This window comes from Salvelinus sp. IW2-2015, linkage group LG17, assembly GCF_002910315.2.
Source record: "Salvelinus sp. IW2-2015 linkage group LG17, ASM291031v2, whole genome shotgun sequence".
Lineage (NCBI taxonomy): Eukaryota > Metazoa > Chordata > Actinopteri > Salmoniformes > Salmonidae > Salvelinus > Salvelinus sp. IW2-2015.
This window is the reverse complement of record NC_036857.1, coordinates 28,580,866-28,599,268: the sequence shown is the minus strand read 5'-3', so window position 1 is coordinate 28,599,268 and position 18,403 is coordinate 28,580,866. Positions and strand designations below refer to the sequence as shown.

The following is an 18,403-nucleotide window of genomic DNA, read 5'->3' as shown; positions in this document are numbered from 1 at the left end:
TGGCAATGGCAATCAATGTCACAACAACGATACCACACACAGGTGGTAATAATTATAAATAATCAGTCAGTATTGGCCCAATCAAGAGATCCCAGCAAGGGAAGCTGTGGGGGAAACATGAAAATCAAATAAAAATATATAACCGCACAATACAGATACATTATGACGTCATTGCCTAAATGTTTGACCTGCATATTTAAAACCTACAACAAAAACAAGAGAAATAACATTCCTCATTGAGGCCTGCTGGGGCAAGAGTGCCTAAACAGTCTATCCAATTATGTATCTCATTTATCCCTATCGCCTCCTGTGCCAATCGGTGTTCAGATACTAATACTATAGCGCTTCAGGTACACACACACGGACGCACACAACCTAATAACTTTAAGACTATCCAAATGTATGTCACCCCACTGATTCTTCCCTCTTCTCATCTAGCCTGGAGTCAGGAAGACACACGTTATTCCTTGCAGAACTCCAAACTCACACACACAACACATTCCGAGAACTCCAAACACTAGTTTGGAGTTTCTCGCCCTTCCACTGCCAGAGCCTACTTGGCATGGACAAATATGGGGCTGATTTCTCTAACAGACTAATTCTTCACTGGTGATGCTGTAGAGCGATGGAACTTTGGGCTTTGCTCTTCAGAACGAGAGGAGGAATTATGAAGGTGGGGTGGAGGAGAAAGGAGAGACGTGGGTGACGAGGGAAGGAATGGGCGAGGAGGAAGAGGCTGTCAACCAGGCACATAGCTGAAAATAATCTAGCAGATCCCTGCAAGAGAGGAGTCTATCAGAGTTAAGATTGGTACTGGAAACTGCCAACAGTCTAATATTAGCCATGCACACAGCTGTCTTCAGAACTAGTACTGTGGCTAAACTTAGTTCTCCCATCCCAGGCCCCGTCTTTCTATCCCCTGCCCCCTCCCTCTCTATCTCACCAACCTGGAATCAGGGGTAGACGTACCATAGTAAAAGTTCATCCGAGACACTCCAATTAGCATGATATGGTACATTTCTTATAGTATGTATTAATTTGAGGATGTCCATCATTCATTTTGTATGATATGTTACGAATTACAATTTGCATAGTATGTTACAAATTGCAATTCGTACAATATGTTATGAATTTGCTAAGCGTATAATATGTTACGAATTCCAATTTGTTGTTGCTAATGTTAGCTAGTTGGTTAGGTGGCTAACGTTAGCTAGGTCACCAACATTATGTAGGCTAGGGGTCAAGGTTACGGGTTAAAGTTAAGGTTAGGGTTAGGATTTAGGTCAAAGGGGTAAGGTTAGGGTTAAGGGAAGGGTTAGCTAACATGCTAAGTAGTTGCAAAGTAACTAAAAAAAAGTAGTAAGTAGCTGCAAAGTTACTAATTAGCTAACCTTGTTCTCTATGAGATTCGAACGCCCGGTCTTTGGGTTGCTAGACGTTTGCGTTATATGCGTACCCAACAACCTATTTCGATTTTGACTTAAGTAACCTTCTGTCTTATGTACCCATACCAAACATAACATATGATACAAAATGTTTCGTATTTACATTTACTATGTTACGTCTAGTCTATACATTTATATTTTAGTCATTTAGCAGAGTCTCTTATCCAGAGCCACTTTCAGTTAGTGCATTATCTTAAGATAGCTAGGTGAGACAACCACATATCACAGGCAATAACGTAGCTATCAGTAGAGTCAGAGCTGGGGGGAGGGGTCAAGTGCTGGTTAAATTTGTTTTGGTTGTTTGGGGGGGGGTCGAGGTGAGGAGGAGTATTATTTAATTCAGGCAGTTTTTGAAGAGGTAGAGTTTCAGATGCTTTCGGAAGATGGGCAGGGACTCTGGCTTCATGGAGATGCTAGTTCCACCATTGGGTAGCCAGGACAGAGAAGAGCTTGGACTGGGCTGAGTGGGAGCTGCCCTTCCGTAGGGGTGGGAGGACCAAGAGACCTGAGGTGGCAGAACGTAGTGCTCGGGTTGAGGTGTAGGGTTTGAGCATAGCTTGAAGGTAGGGAGGGGCAGTTCCTCTTGCTGCTCCGTAGGTAAGCAGCATGGTCTTGTAGTGGATGCGAGCTTCGACTGGAAGCCAGTGGAGAATGCAGAGGAGGGGGTGACATGAGAGAACTTGAGGAAGGTTGAAAACCATGCGGGCTGATGCGTTCTGGATAAGTTGCAAGGGTTTGACGGCTCAAGCGGGGAGCCCAGCCAACAGTGAGTTGCAGTAGTACAGATGGAAGAGGACAAGTTTCTGGATTAGGACCTGCGCCACTTCCTGTGTGAGGTAGGCTCGTATTCTACGGATGTTGTAGAGCATGAACCTGCAGCAGCAAGTCACTGCTTTGATGTTTGCAGAAAACGACAGGGTGATGTCCATGGTCACGCCAAGGTTTTGCACTGGGGAGTTGTCAACCGTGATGGCGAGGTCTATGAGACCAGGCTGGTCTCCCTCCTACTCTGTGAGTTTGGGCTCATTACTTCATTAAGTTCAAAAGACAGACAGGTACAAAATATGAACTCGGATTGCTGGATTCAGTACACCATAGAACCTGAAATCAACTTATACACTCACTCTGTCACTCTCACACACTGAGGCACTTCACCATTTTGTAACCTCAATATTCATTAGGACTCTGGAAAGAATTTGCATCCAGACAAATGAATCAGCATGGAAGGGAACATCAGGAAATGTCTGGTTTGGAAGATGTTTATAAAAATGTCATCCATTGAAAAAATATAAATTGAATTCACATGTTCAACTGGATTTAATCTTCTTCATAGGACAACAAGTAAAATCCCCAATCTTTCAGTTAGTTTCCACTGTGAAAACGTAACACGCCCAATGTCCGCCAGATGCATATGCATTTTGATTTGCCCGATGTCTAGCCCACATTTTCCGCACATGAACATCGCTTTGCAACTAGCTAAAAGCTAGCTAGTTGGAGTCTGTGTGTGTACTTCCGTTTGTACCACCGCACGGTAAAGCCACGCACGAGTTGAAAATATTGAGCGCATGCGGTACACAGAACGTACCGCAGCCTAGTGCGGCACCCCCAACGTAGCGTTGCGGACTGCTCCATTGACAATGAATGACTTCCTCCGTAACGCCAAAGAGTTTGATGCCTCTGGTGGACATGAGGTGTAACCAACTGTTGCGGCCATAGACTATATGGTTGGTGCATGTGGACTATGCTCTGCTGCCCCTGTCTGGTACTGGGTGGAGTTGCAGTCTCATCTTTTGTGATTCAACCTCCCCGACTAAGACGTGGAGAAAGGCATGTTGTTTTTCATGACATGGGTCTGAGTTCCCACAGACTGAGCTAGTCGTCTCTTCAACAGTCATTCCTTCTTTTATCTGGGTTTGCACGAAATGGCACCTTATTCTTTATATAGTGCACTTCCCTATTCAGGCCATTTGGGATGAAATTCATGTTTTGAATTTCCACTTAGGTGCAAAAGCCAGGCAGATTCCACTGAGATTCGAGCTCAGATCACTGGATTCAAAGTCTGATAGTGAGGCTTGATATCTCCTCTGCTCCACTTCTACCCCCTCGCCCCCGTCCACCCCATCGATCTCTCTCCCCCGCTCTCCTTCCCCCGTCTCTCTGACCCCTCTCCCTCCCTCCCTTCTCTCTTCTCTGGGGGATATAGTGACTGACCCTGGGTTCTAAGCTGACATGTGGAATTGTTTTAAGAAGGTCATACCATGGATCATTTAGGTATTTGATTTTGAATTTTAGGAGCCCTTTAGAATATAAAATATTTAATTTTGACTTTACTGCTATATCCCATAGAAACGCATTGAATAAGACATTCAGAAATGGCAAAAAAGACAGTAAAATAACAATTAAAAAAAGGTTTTGAAGTGTCTGTCCTATATATGGGAGATATAAGAAGGGTCAGGAAATGTATATACTGTATATATACACTACCGGTCAAAAGTCTACCGTCAATAGACTCCAGAGGGGTTTAACCGCGGCATGTATTCTATCGGTTTTTGAGCGTTGGGCCAGTAACCCAAAGGTTGCTAGTTTGATTCCCCGAGCCGACTAGATTAAAATTCTGTTCTGGCACTTAACCCTAATTACTCCTGTACGTCGCTCTCGATAAGAGYGTCTGCTAAATGTCTAAAAATGTAAATTATCTTTCTCTTCTTATCTGTCTCACCAGGCAGGTCCTACCAAGACTTGAACTCTGATCACTGGATACAAAATCCAGAGTACTAACCATTGCACCATRGAACCTGAGAACTTGTGCTTTCTGGCATCATGTGAATCTCTCTGAAACTCTCTGAATCTCTTTTGTGCCTCGAATGACTGGCTGAGATGTTGCAACCTAGTATTCCAACATACCTCCTACTGTGCATATGCCTACCTCTTCTTGTTCTATGGAGCTTTTAGTTCAGTGAATATAACAGCATTTTGTTGTCTTGAAAGTTTATTTCACTGGTACTGCAAAGTTGATCTGACAGAACGCCAAAGGCAGCTTTTGATAAGCTATGAGACGTCTTCAATGGGCTAGGGACATTTGATAGGATCGACAGAGATTGGAAGCCCTTAGTGTTTCCAGCAACAGCAGTCTGTTGTCTAACTAACACTTAATACCAGGCAGGTGCTTCAATCGACGATTTCTGACAGATTTTTATTATTTGTTTTATGTGTATAGCTACAGGGGTTTTCACAAGAGCTCGCTATGATAGGCATAGTTATATAAATGTGTGTGTTCTTGCATTAGTTTTGTCAGTGAGAGGAGGTGCAGAGAGATCAGAGAGCACAGGTGCGTTTGGTTGTGGATAATGTCCTTGCCTTAGGCTTGTTTTAAAAGGCTCAGCTCAACAGTACCCTTAAACTGTACACTCTATTTTAGTGCTTCTAAGACATGGATGCTTTGAAACACATGTAGCACTGGCACTGGCACATAACTAACTGGTCACTTGAGTAATGTTTACATACTGTTTTACCCATTATATGTGTATATACTGTATTCTAGTCAAGGCCATCCTATTCAACTATTGCTGTACATATACTATTCTATCCTACGTATTCTTCAGATATACTATATATTCTATCCACATACTGTCCATAATGTCTATACATCCCATCACATACATATATATATATATATATATATATATATATACTGAACAAAAATATAAACACAACATGTAAAGTGTTGGTCCCATGTTTCATGAGCTGAAAAAAAAAATCCCAGAAATGTTCCATGGCACAAAAGTTTATTTCTCTCATATTTTGTGCACAAATGTGTTTATATCCCAGTTAGTGAGCATTTCTACTTTGCCAAGATAATCCATCCCCCTGACAGGTGTAGCATATCAAGAAGCTGATTAAACAGGATGATCATTACACAGGTGCACCTTGTGCTGGGGGCAATAAAAGGCAACTTTAAAATGTGCAGTTTTGTCACACAACACAATGCCACTCAAGTTTTGAGGGAGCGTGCGATTGACATGTTGACAGCAGGAAAGTCTCCCGGAGCTGTTGCCAGAAAACTGAATGTTCATTTCTCTACCTTAAGCTGCCTCCTGTCGTCACAACCGCAGACCACGTGTAACCACGCCAGCCCAGGACCTCCACATCCTGGGGAAAAACGAATTCTGATTGGCTGGGCCTGGTTCCGAATTTTTGATACTCCGGACTCCGATATTGCTCGTCCTAATTGTTCTGTATTTCTTAATTCCATTATTTTACTTTTAGATTTGTGTGTATTGTTGTGTATTGTTAGATATTACTGCACTGTTGGAGCTAGGAACACAAGCATTTTGCTACACCCGTAATAACATCTGCTAAACATGTGTATGCAACCAATAACATATGATTTGATTTGATTCGTTTTGAACTGTATTGGAGCTCTATTGTGCTTCTGCAAACAGCCAGTAAGGGGCAGACTTACTTAGTCAGTAAGCTCTCTGCTAGGCTGGTGCACACATACTATTGGGACTGAAAACACAGTTCTAAGCATCTTCTGTGTATTATTTCAAGTGACTGTAACCTATAGTCCATGTTACCTCATTTTATAGCAGACATCTTTCTGTGGACAATTATGTTGTGTGTGAATGTGGGTATGTGCTCCTCCCTCCCTCTATATGTGCGTGCGTATGTGTGTGTGTGTGCGCACGCGTGCATGTGTGTGTACTTTGCATGCCAATTTTGGAACAATTAACTGACTAGGCCCCTGGCTCGCAGTAACAGCAGGGTTAGTTTGTTGTCCCTTCAAATTGTCAGGTTTTGGCCAGGACTGTTCAGGTTTTGTTCACTAGATGTCCCCCTTGCACCTTTTTTGTACCTTTTGTTTTTCTTGCCCTAATTATTGTTTGCACCTGTAAGTCATTCCCTTGTTAGTATTTAAACCCTGTGTGTTCCTCAGTTCCTTGCTCAGTGTTTGTATGTTAGCACCCAGCCCCAGCCTTTGTGATCATTTTTCTCTTGTTGGATTTTCCAGAGGTTCTCTGGTTTTGTTCTCGTGTATTTTTGGATTGGTCTTTTGAGGTTTGTTTTTTCCCTTGCTGTTTTTACCACTTTGTGGATTTTCTTTGTATTTTGGAAGATATCTATTTTTTATTAAACCACCATCTCTAGTACTGCTGTGTCTGCCTCATCTTCTGGGTTCTGCCCATTATTAGTGACTGTTTCTCGCACCGGGTCCTGACACAAATGGATTAGACCATTAGAGAGGCTAGCGCTGACATAAGGAGAAAGATGGAGAATGGCAATGAAAGAGGGAGAAAAATAGGAGGGAGAGAGAGGGAGAAAGAGAGAGAGAAAGATTAGAGACAGAGGGAGAGGGAGAGGGAGATGGAGAATAACTTTCAAAGACAGAGAGAGAGCGCAGACCAGGAGAAGAGATACGGAACATAAGGTTAAAAAACAGGGAGAAAGAGAAAGAGAGAGAGAGCAGACCAGGAGAAGAGATACGGAACATAAGGGTAAAAAACAGGGAGAAAGTGAAAGAGAGAGAGAGCAGGCCTTACTGCTCAGCTCCTTGCCAGCCTGTCAGGAGAGCTGCTCCTCCTGCTGTTGTTCCTTGCCTTCTAATCCTCCTGTAAATCTCCTGTAATCGGGATGAGAGCTGAGAGCATGCTGCCTCCTGACTAATTTAGACCAGCAGCTTCAGGCTGCCTGTTGCCTGACTTAGCATTCAGTGTCTATGTAAAGACCTGGAAGGAGGATTGCATGGGGTTGGTGATCCATCGTACAGCCTAGGCTAAGTGGCCAAGCCAAGCAGAGCGATGCGCACCGTGTGAGGAGGGAAGGAGGAGGAGGCTGGAGGGGTCTATAGCTGGAGAAACACGAGTCTGATGTCACTGGGACTCCTCCAAGATCCCAGAGGAAGAGAGGAACAGAGGAGGAAGAGGGGATGCTAATGCTGTATTGACCCAGGAAGAGAGAGAGAGGGAGGAACAAGAGGAGAATACCCTATTGGATAGAGACTTTTTATGGTGAGACATGGAGGTGTGGTGGATGTGGGTTGGTTTATAACTATGTCAAAGGTCATGGTCCCACTAGTCTGTTTGTTGGGGAGTTTATCAGAGGCAACACTGGTTGTGGATTGTTGTTACCTTTATAACCTATTTTCTCCTTCCACAGTTTGTTGTTCAGAGAAACAACAGAACAAAGAACTTGATCAAATCAGATTTTCAGTGGAAGTTGTTGGAGAGAGAGAAAGAGAGAGAGAGAGAGAGGAGAGGGGCTTGTAGCGATACTGATCTTCATTCTTCTGAGAGGAATGACAGAACAGCAGAGGAATGAAAGCAAAGGCTTGTTGGATTAGAAGAGGTAGAGTGTTCCCCTCTGTGTTTTAACTAGATACTACTGAAAGGAAGCTTTTAGACTAATGAGTAGACTAAGACCATGTATATTGTTAAAAGCCAACTGCTGCGGGGTAGGAAACAACAAAATACATCTGGTGTTCAGGGGAAATGAAAAGAGAGAGTAGCTTACAGAACAGACTTATAGCAAATGTGTGCTCAACGATGGTCTTAAAACCTCTTAAGGATCCGACAATTTTTTAAATTTTTCCTAAAATGACATACCCAAATCTAACTGCCTGTAACTCAGGCCCTGAAGCAAGGATATGCATATTCTTGGTACCATTTGAAAGGAAACACTTTGAAGTTTGTGGAAATGTGAAAGGAATGTAGGAAAATATAACACAACAGATCTGGTAAAAGATTATACAAAGAAAAAACCAAACGTTCTTTTGTATTTTTTTGTACCATCATCTTTGAAATGCAAGAGAAATGCCATTGTGTATTATTACAGCCCAGCTGCAATTTAGATTTTGGCCACTAGATGGCAGCAGTGTATGTGCAAAGTTTTAGACTGATCCAATGAACCATTGCATTTCTGTTCAAAATGTTGTGTCAAGACTGCCCAAATGTGCCTAATTGCTGTATTAATAACTTTCATGTTCAAAACTGTGCACTCTCCTCAAACAATAGCATGTTATTCTTTCACTGTAATAGCTACTGTAAATTGGACAGTGCAGTTAGATTAACAAGAATTTAAGCTTTCTGCCAATATCAGACATGTCTTTGTCCTTGGAAATTTTCTTGTTACTTAGAACCTCATGCTTATCGCATTAGCCTACGTTAGCTCAACGTCAGGGGACTCACCGATCCTGAAGAAGTTAAAACACCCAAGGATTTATTTAAACGGAACAGGATCTGATATCTATGTCCACTGATCTCAGTAATAGCCTCTACACAAGATCAAGCATCAAGCACCAAGTCTCCCAGTAGGGTGTCATGATGTCTAGGCCTCAAACCAGTTACATTATCCTCTCAGTGGCGGTTCTAGCTTGTATGGCTCCCTGGACGAACCCTCCCCCCACAACAAACAAAAAAATTCACCATTCTGCACTAACTGTCACTCTTATTCAGACATTTGGAACATCAGAAATAAATCATCATAACATTTACAACTATATAAATATAAATATATATACAAAAATACGACCCATAACTATCAAAAAGAAGTAACAAAGACAAATAGAACAAATTATAGTATATAAATACAAATAAAAAAGAGAATTTAATTATTACACTATTACCCTATTACTAACAAAAAACACACAAATAAAACTAAATTGCACAAATCCTATATCACACAAATACACAAATAGAATAAGACACGTATAAAGAAGAGATCCTGATTATTACACTATTACACTATTTCACTTCAAACAAGAAACACAAACTAAATTGCACAACTAGTTGCATTATTAATTGCATTAGTACTGTACAAAGTTACAGGTACTTTATTTGATAGATTCCCCACGCTTACCCTACCTCGGGCTTCCAGTGAGGAGACCTGAGGTCAACCTACCCCGCCCTCCATCTCGTACTTCTGAGTGGGAGACCTTCCCAGGCAGTAGCCTGCCTAGCTCACAAACTAGAATCAGGGTGCCCACTCTGACAAGGTTATTTGACCCACAGTCCCACACGGTGACATGATATCATTGACGTGACATGCAAATGAGCGATAGAAAACCGATTGCGCAAATGTCACCATTCGGAATATATATATTGTTTTTCATTTTGCATTTATGTATTTTTTTAATTTTTATTTAATTGTGCGGGTGGGCGGCTGCCCATGTCGCCTATGCCTAAATCCGCCGCTGCTGTCAGATTGCACAGTGCTAAAGCACAAGAGGGCCGACAATATCTAACTGCTGTAATGGCTCAGATTACACCACCTCCTGTCAATCACACCTGGCGTGGTGGGGCTAGGTCCTCCTCAGGTCCTCCTCAGGTCCTCCTCAGGTCCTCCTCAGGTCCTCCTCAGGTTCTCCTCAGGTCCTCCTCAGGTTCTCCTCAGGTTCTCCTCAAGTTCTCCGCAGCCTGATTCACACCATAGGACCTAAGCGAGCCAGCCATAGTTGAGCTGTGCTGGGCTGGCCTGGATACGTATCCCCCATAGTTGATGGAACCGTGCTGAGAAGGACAATGTAAAAAAGAAAATATCTGAACAAACGCAATTCAGATGAATCAGGCATTAAGGCTCTCTTCGGGTTTGGGGTGAGTTGAGGCTCATCCACTGTCCATACACTCACACCATGCTGTCAATGGAAAACGTAGGAGTTACGACTGTGCTGTCTCAGGTCAATGAGAACCTTAGAAGAATGGTATGGAGCAACCTATTTGACGGATCAAGATTGATTGAAAGATATGGACTTGAGAGGGTCAACCAACTATGTAGGCTAATGATTAGAAAATGTTTTGTTGTCACATTGGTCATTGATTGTAGGGTAAATACAGCCTCTAAAGGGATTGTTTAATGGCTATTCTTCTACAATATATGCCTGCAAATGCCAGCTACATGGTTTATTTGAGTTGTTGTACTGTGAATCAGAGATGTTTGAGAGACGCTCTATGAGCTGTTGATCAACACTCTGATCCAAAACAGATGATATGTTGGGGAAAGGGAAGACAAGCGTACTATAATAGAGTACGAACAGGACTTTTGCTTCATCACATAATTGAGTGAGCCAGTTGCTACATCACATAATTGAGTGAGCCAGTCGTTGCACAATGTGTAACTGAATTAGAGGTCTCTGTGTGGTGCTCGAGTGCGACAGTCATATTTTGTGTAGAGAGTGTCGTGGTGTGCTGTGCTGTGGCTTGCGTTGGATTAGTGTTTGGGGGTGGTTGGGTTGTTTGTGTGTGTTGTGTATTGTGGTGTTGTGTGTGTGTGTGTGTGTGCATGTGCATGTGCGTGTGTGCGTGCTTGTCTGTGCCCCTCCAGACAGTCATATTGTTTGTCTGTCCATTTCTCCAGAGATCCTCCAGGATGCGGTCATTATCAGCAGGGCAGAGGCAGGGTCCTTTCCAGCTCCACAGGTTCTGATCCCATCCTTCTGGGGGCCGAGGAGGCCTCTCGATTGGGTGTGATCCCCTCCTCTTGGGGCTCCTGGAGGTCAAGCGATGGCTCATGCACTAAATGACCCACACCTGGGCGCCGGCCCATCCGAGGACTCTGAACTCTCTCAGAATGAGTCTGAAACGGCGAGCTTGGTGTCTGAGGACTCTATCATGCCAGACTATGAGATGAGGCGGGGTGGAGGAGGCACCACCTCTACACTGTACGAGGCCTGTAACAGGAACGAGGCCCTAACCCTACAGAGGGTCCTGGAGAGGGGGGTTACTAAGGAAGAAGTCATGGAGCTGGACATCAACGGCAGGGTAAGGATACACAAACAAACAGAAACACACACACACACCTTACTAGCCCACACTATCAATAGTAACATAAGGATGTGTAATACTTCTCTCTGGTGTTCCTCCCACTACCCACCACCATCAAAACCATATGGCCCCAGATATTGTTCTATTGTAACCATATGGCCCCAGATATTGTACATTAGAGCAGAGTTTCTCAACCTTTGGTCCTTGGGTCTCTGGCATGATGTGGACCAGTCCCTGAGATGGTTAGCTGACACTAAGTCAGTTACTAGTTGGTTTTAATGTAAGCGGTCCCACAAGGAGGATGAGCAAAAGTATGCCGGTTGCTAGTGCATTAAAGCATACACCTAGTTAGTGACCGCGTGTCTTTGTTTCTGCTTTGTTTTCCATGTCAGAATGGCCTGATGTTGGCTGTCTCCAGAGGCTACGTGGACATCGTCTACGGTCTACACACGTGTCCACTGATAGACATCAACCATCAGGACAACGAAGGCAGCACAGCAGTGATGATCGCTGCCCAGGCCGGTAAGCACCGCGATATTATGATGGCTAGCTTGGGTGAGCAAGGTAGCATGATTATATCCTACCATTTTAACATGGCCTATGATTGGGTGGTCAAAAGTATTATAATCAGGGAAGTATCTGGAAAATGAATCCCTTTACCGTTGTCGCAGCTGAAGAAGAAATGTTGGTTGCACTGAAAATATTCGTTCAAAGTGTATAATAACAGACAAGATCAAGTAAATCTGTGGAGTATCAAGATCCGCAGTATTCTGGAGTTTATTTTCTATGTAGTTGTACTGTAACAACAACGTTCCTAATAACAGCCCCTCTCTCCCCCCCAGGCTACATATCCATCCTCAACTTCATCCTGAACTACTACCCTAAGGTAGACCTGGAGGTGAGGGACATCAGAGGCTTCACTGCCCTCATCAAGGCAGCCATACAGGGCAGGGAGGACTGTGTGTCTTCCCTCATAATGGCCGGTAAGTGGCTAAAGTCAATCAAATCACGTTGAGTTCAGGGTGGGAAAGTCTTCTAAGAACTATTTTCATGGGTTTTCCTTTTCCAAGTGGCATAAATCCTCCCTCTCCATACTGACAATTTGCTAACATATCTTTTGTCTTATTCTCGAAACAGTAAATGCACAGGTACTAATGACTATTCTTTTATTCATTATGTTTCTATGGTTATCGTGAAGACGCTGTGTGAAAAAAAGAAAAAGCAAGGGCCTGGTCAGAAGTAGTGCACTATATAGGGAATAGGGTGCCATTTCAGACACAGACCAAGTGTATGGTTATGACAGATTTTGGTGGAGGAAGATGATGACGCAGACCTAGCTGAGTTAAGGGGCAAATCTAAGGATTTTCCTTTCTGATCTTCTTATCTTCTAATCTGGGACTAGCTGTTTTGGGTTACAGGCTGGATTAGCTAGCCCTGTGTGGATTTACCAGGACTGATATAGGCACAACTCTGGAAAAATTCCACTCAGTCACACCTGTTACATGTTCATAAGTCAAGACAGGTCAAAATGATGTTACCCTAGTACGTAGTTAGGGAGTATTCCTGTGTTAATGTATTACATCTACGTGCCTTATAATGTGTTAAATGAATGGTTGAGGACATTCTGAAAATAGACACTACTAATAATGACTCCAATTACACATCTAGGAGCTAATTAACCAATTAACCCTAATGGAAACCTTAGATTATCCTGCCTCAAACTGTAGATTCATTCATTTATTCAAGGCCATCGTCATGCTGTCTCATAATTAGTCAAGGCAAACAAATGGGGACAGTTTTCATAGTGTGGTTTTTAATCTCCTGTTCTGTATCTCCCTGCACCATTCTGTGTTCCCTTAATAGCCACTTGGTGGGGCAATTATGCTGACTTTGAACACAAGTTACCTTCTGAAAATCTGATCATGCCCAGTTTCCCTCAAGGTTTTATGTGTCTCTGTTCTCTCTCTCTCTCTCTCTCTCTCTCTCTCTCTCTCCTCTTCTCTCTCTCTCTCTCTCTCTCTCTCCTCTCTCTTCTCTCTCTCTCTCTCTCTCTCTCTCTCTCTCTCTCTCTCTCCTCTCTCTCTCTTCTCTCTCTCTCTCTCTCTCTCATCTCTCTCTCTCTTCTCTCTTTCTCTTTCTCTCTCTCTCTTCTCTCTCTCTCTCTTTTCCTCTCTCTCCTCTCTCTCTCTCTCTCTCTCCTCTCTCTCTTTCTCTCCACTCCCATTTTCCTCCTCCCTGTCTCTCCCGACCACTTACCAGGTGCCGGATATCAACGTAGTGGACGATGTCAAAGGGAAAAGCATAACAGACTGGGCCCTGAAGACAAGTCGCTTCGAGGTCCTGCAGCGTCTCCGTCGCCTCCAGGCATGTCCCATCGCCGAACAGTTCTGCGATGGCTACGTGATGGAGTGGCCCGAGCTGAAGGAGTTGGTGGCTAAAGGTTTGAGAGACGAGAACCTGGAGGGTTGCTGGTTCAAATCCCTGCTCCAACTGGGGGAAATATGTCGGGGAGGGATGCTAGCCTAAATAGGCTACATCACCTGATGTTGTGCATTTGGGCACGACACTTAACCCCTAAACTGCTTCAGTGGTGCTGCTGCATTGCAGCGGACACATTTGTGGAGGCTGTGTGTGTGTCTTGGGTGTGTAGGTATAAAGGAAAAAGACACATTTCAGTGTCTCTGTACTAATTAGATGAAAGCGTCTGCTAAATGGCATATATTCTTATAAAGACAATAAAGTTATCTTCTTCTGTCTCCTGTCTTCTAAAGCCATGGCCCCCAAGAACCTGACCCAGCGATTGAAAGATAGCTTGACCTTCAGCTTCCCCAACGACCCTCAGGACAATGGGGTGTTGGATCACATGGTGAGGATGACAACGTCCATCCACAGTCCACTAGTCTCCATGGGCTGCCGGCCACTCTGCCCCACCAGCCCCCCCGAGGTCGGGAAGCGGCGGCTGGCTGTGCCGGAGCTGATGGAAAAGCACAGCAGCAAGGAACTGGAGGAGAGCTCCGTGTGTCATAGTAACGGTGTGAAGTGTTCCTTCAATCCGGCGCCGGCGTCATCCTCCCTCTTGCTCGCCAACTGCTGCTCGGACACGAAGCGGAGGGGTAGTGTTCTCTCAACGACTGCAAACGGCGTCCAGAACTTCCTCCCCCATTCCTTGGCGAATCGGAACAGTGTCTTCCCGTACGGCTGCATCCCCACGATCACCTTCACTAAGTCTGCGGAAAAAACGCCCAAGAAGGCGAAGAAGACAAAGAGGCACAAGGGCCACCTGGAGCCTCCAGTCTGGAAGTACAAATCGGATAAGCAGGAGAAGAAAAGGGAAAAGGAGAAATTAGAGGAAGAGAAGGGAGTGCAAGAGAAGGCACTTGAGAAATCTAAAATGAAGGCAGCCAAGGTGGCGGCCAAGGCCAAGGAGCCCGCCAAGGCAAGTTAAATTGCCAGCTGTCTGTTTGTAAACTGCCACAGAGTGAGGGCACAGAACCCTGAGAGAATAGAACGGCCTCTGTGCTGCCATCTCTTACTAACTCCAATCTGTGATTATGTCATATAAGAGGGACGAGGGGACAGCTCCCCTGTGGTGGCCCCTTTCCGGGGCCATCATGGAAGCCCAGTTTCAGCCCTGCAGTGGTGTCTCCAATAACACGGGTGGAAACTAGCATCTGAGCCAGACTAAGACTAATGGATGGACTGTTGTTTTTCCTCTTGATTGGGATATGCTGTAAGGACTTACTGAAATGGCCTGAACATTCCTAGACTTTACTATTCATGTATCTATCAAGAGGAATATGCTTTTTATATGTTAACTTATTTTGTTGTTTAATTTTTGGGGAGTCAGTCGTTAAAAAGATCAGTAGAGTTTGTTTGGGCTTCCGCCTTCTTAACATACAGCATGTCTGAAACAACTAACTAATCGAAACTGTGAAGGAACCAGAGCCATAGCAAAGAAATGTCAAATTTCTATTTGCACTTACTGAAAGAAAAGCAGGACATTACCATGAGTTTTTCAAATGATGAATAACTCCTGCCAATTCTTAACATAACAATGACCATAGGAGTTGGCAAGACAGCACAAACAGATCTGGGACCAGGTGTCACGTATACTCCCTCTCCGGCCTCTTGGTCATCAGGCTGCTGATTACCCAGCACAACTGTCACCGTCGTCTCGCGCACCTGCGCCTCAAGACACTCACCTGGACTCCATCACCTCCTTGATAATCTTCCCTTTATCTGTCACTCCCCTTGGTTCTTTCCTCGGGTGTTATTGGCTCTGTTTTCATGTCGGTGCGTTGTTAGTGTTACGTGTATTGTTTCATTCGTTTATTAAAACACTCACTCCCTGAACTTGCTTCCTGACTCTCAGCGCACTCGTTACACCGGGCTAGTTAAATCAGGGATAACCTCAGTTTTGATGAGGCTCAGGTTCTTAGATAAGCCAGACACTGAGTGACTTTATTATTACGTGGCACAAACCTACTCCGAAGTCTTAGCTATGTTAACAGATGCACTGTAGATACAGTGCAACTGTTAAAGGTAGACTCAGCGAAATGACGTCGCCACGAGCAGCACCGCGGATATTGAGATGAGCGAGATGCAAGACTTCGCTCTCACACAGTCACACACAGTATCTGCGCATGTACACGGGTTCGCTTCACGCTGTTACAGCGTGGGAGCCACGGGATCAAAACAGTGGAGAAGTTGAGCATCGAACTTCAACGATCTTTGTTGTTGCGGAAATTGACCCATTAAAGCTGTTTACTCTCTGCATCTACGTCATATCGCTGAGTCTAGTGTGGAGTAGGAATAAGCTTGTGTCTGTAGCTGCCCTAATGTGATGGTTATTCTTCAATACCTATTCTATGCCCCTCATCAAAGACTTGGAAAGAGACATATGGGTAGTGAATTTTCCCAGTCAAAAGCCATTGATACATCAGAAATGTCTCCACCAATAGGAATAGATACAATAGGCCTAATGAATATCCATTAAAACGTTTAAAAACAGGAGGAGAACACATATGACTGGTTTGTTTAAATGAATAATGAATTAGGGTATTTGTAGATGCTAAGAACTGTCATCCCCGGACCAGAAATACCAGTCTGTAGAGCAAACAAGACCAAGTTGGGAAAACGAACTCAACAAACAGACAAAATGTTTTTGGGGGGAGGAATAAGATCAAAACTAAAGCAAGAATTGCAAAATTTACCAAAAATCCCTCATCAACTTTCATGCCAGTAGATTAACATACCCAGTGAACCCAGAGAAACTTTCTCACAGTATCTCTGAAGTATTTAGTTTCAGTTCCGTTTTACAGTTGGGGAACTAGTCAATATAAAGTCAACATTGAAACGAGTCTTATGGAGGTCAGAGAGAGGCCAGGTTAGAACCCGTGACTAAAGACTGAGAGTGCGTTGCAAATGGTACCCAATTCCCTACATAGTGCACAGAAAGTTCATATATATTTCCAGAACTGCTAAACCTTTCTTGGAAAGGAAGTTCTATCGCCAATCTTATATTCCCACCCCTCATCTTTACAGTAAATCAAGTGGTTAGACTGCAGTTTAGTTGTTTTTGTAATTCGATTAAGCCTTTTAAATGATTATTTCTAATCTGTTATAATGTGTCCTGTAGACCATTTCTTTCAAAGATTGTTGAATGTCAAAGCAGACTGCCCAGACTTTCTCTCCATTCTATTCAATCCTGTCCTGTGTGATTATTGCACAACAACAAAACAAAGAGTTTCAGTGAAGCCTGGAGAAAACAGAGACACACTGTGCTGCCCATAGACATTGAATGACATATCGTTCTCTTTCCATGGTGTTGCCTGGCACTGAAAGAATGCTGAGAACAACCCGGATCTCAACAGCTCACAGATTAATGTGGGGAAGGGAAAATACATGCTGCTGCTGCTGCTCAAAATAAGAAAAACATTTTGCTCTCTCTTCCCTGAGATTGTTGATGTGAGGCCTCCCAGCTGTGTATCTAGCTGCTGTACATAGGCCAAGAGGATAATATTCGGGACCATGAGATGAAGGAATTCACATTACTCAAATGAAGAAAAGATCTCACCCACACATCAGTATAGTGTAACATTCCCATAAAGGAGGCAAGTCATATTTGGATCATTGTGAGAGATGAACAGTTCAGTATTAGAACAAAAATTGATCCACTGGGTCTAGATAGCTATATTTACTGGGTTTAGACCAGAAGCCTTGCAGACTTCCTTTTAAAGGATATTTCATGATGACCAAAGCTGTCTAAAATAGCGCAATATTCTCCTAGAGCTCCGACTGTCCTTCTGAGGAGGATATGTGCCTAATATAGTAACAAATAGAAAAATAGTGTTTGTTGCTGTAACACAAGAGCGAAATGAGACCGGATACCAGTTGTAATACCATTAACAGTTAGTGTGTCATCATCCATTACTCAGTTAGCTCTGCAAACCCTGAAGGGTTAGGTCCAAGGGGTAAGAGGAGGGGTAGGGAGTGAATTGGGACTGGCTGTCTCAGAGAGGGTGTGTCCAAAATGACACCCTATGCCCTATGTAGCGTACTACATTTGATGAGAGCGCTATGGCTCTGGTCAAAAGTGCACTGCATAGCGAATAGGGTGTCACACTGTCTGTCTTCAGTCCAGTGTCCATGCACAGCTCATAGTCAGATGAGACAGACAGTGTTAGTGATACAAAGACAGTGAGCATCACACAAAAAACAGCACATACACACACACACACACAGTGTATGTTAAGGCCTAATAAGGAAGTTATGATTAAAGTTCAAGTGTAAAAATGTTGTCTGCTTGATGCCTAATTATGTGGTTATAACGTATTTACTACAGTCTATCTCTTAAACTCGCATCACTGAAAGACCCAAAGCCACATCTGCCCTGTAATTGTAGTCTTCGTATACGACAGGCTGCAAGAGGGAAAACCAGAGGAGAAAATAAGAGGTTTGCCAGCAACAGGAAAACTGCTCTGAGAGAGCACATTCCAGCCAGACCCCGTTCGAGACAATGAGGGGTGGGACACAATTTTATTTAAAATCTCTGTAGGCCTAATCTTGCGTTTGAATCAGGAACAGAGCAAAGCTGGGTTGAAGGTTCCTAGGCAGGCTACGTAGGCTACTTTATCGAGATGGAGCCATGGGCTGTTTGTGAACTTATTTCAAAGCGGAAGGCTGACGTCTAGCCTATGTTCC

The 18,403-nt window shown here is 43.8% G+C and overlaps 1 protein-coding gene across 1 annotated transcript; it reads left to right on the top strand.

Moving 5' to 3' along the window:
• The first annotated feature begins 7,205 nt into the window (after positions 1-7,205).
• Positions 7,206-15,528, top strand: LOC111976313 (photoreceptor ankyrin repeat protein). Its single transcript, XM_070448064.1, has 6 exons — positions 7,206-7,453; positions 10,794-11,197; positions 11,593-11,722; positions 12,043-12,186; positions 13,464-13,640; positions 13,972-15,528. Exons 2-6 carry the CDS (start codon positions 10,940-10,942, stop codon positions 14,643-14,645), a joined length of 1,383 nt encoding a protein of 460 aa, XP_070304165.1. The 5' UTR covers positions 7,206-7,453; positions 10,794-10,939; the 3' UTR covers positions 14,646-15,528.
• Positions 15,529-18,403: the final 2,875 nt, after the last annotated feature.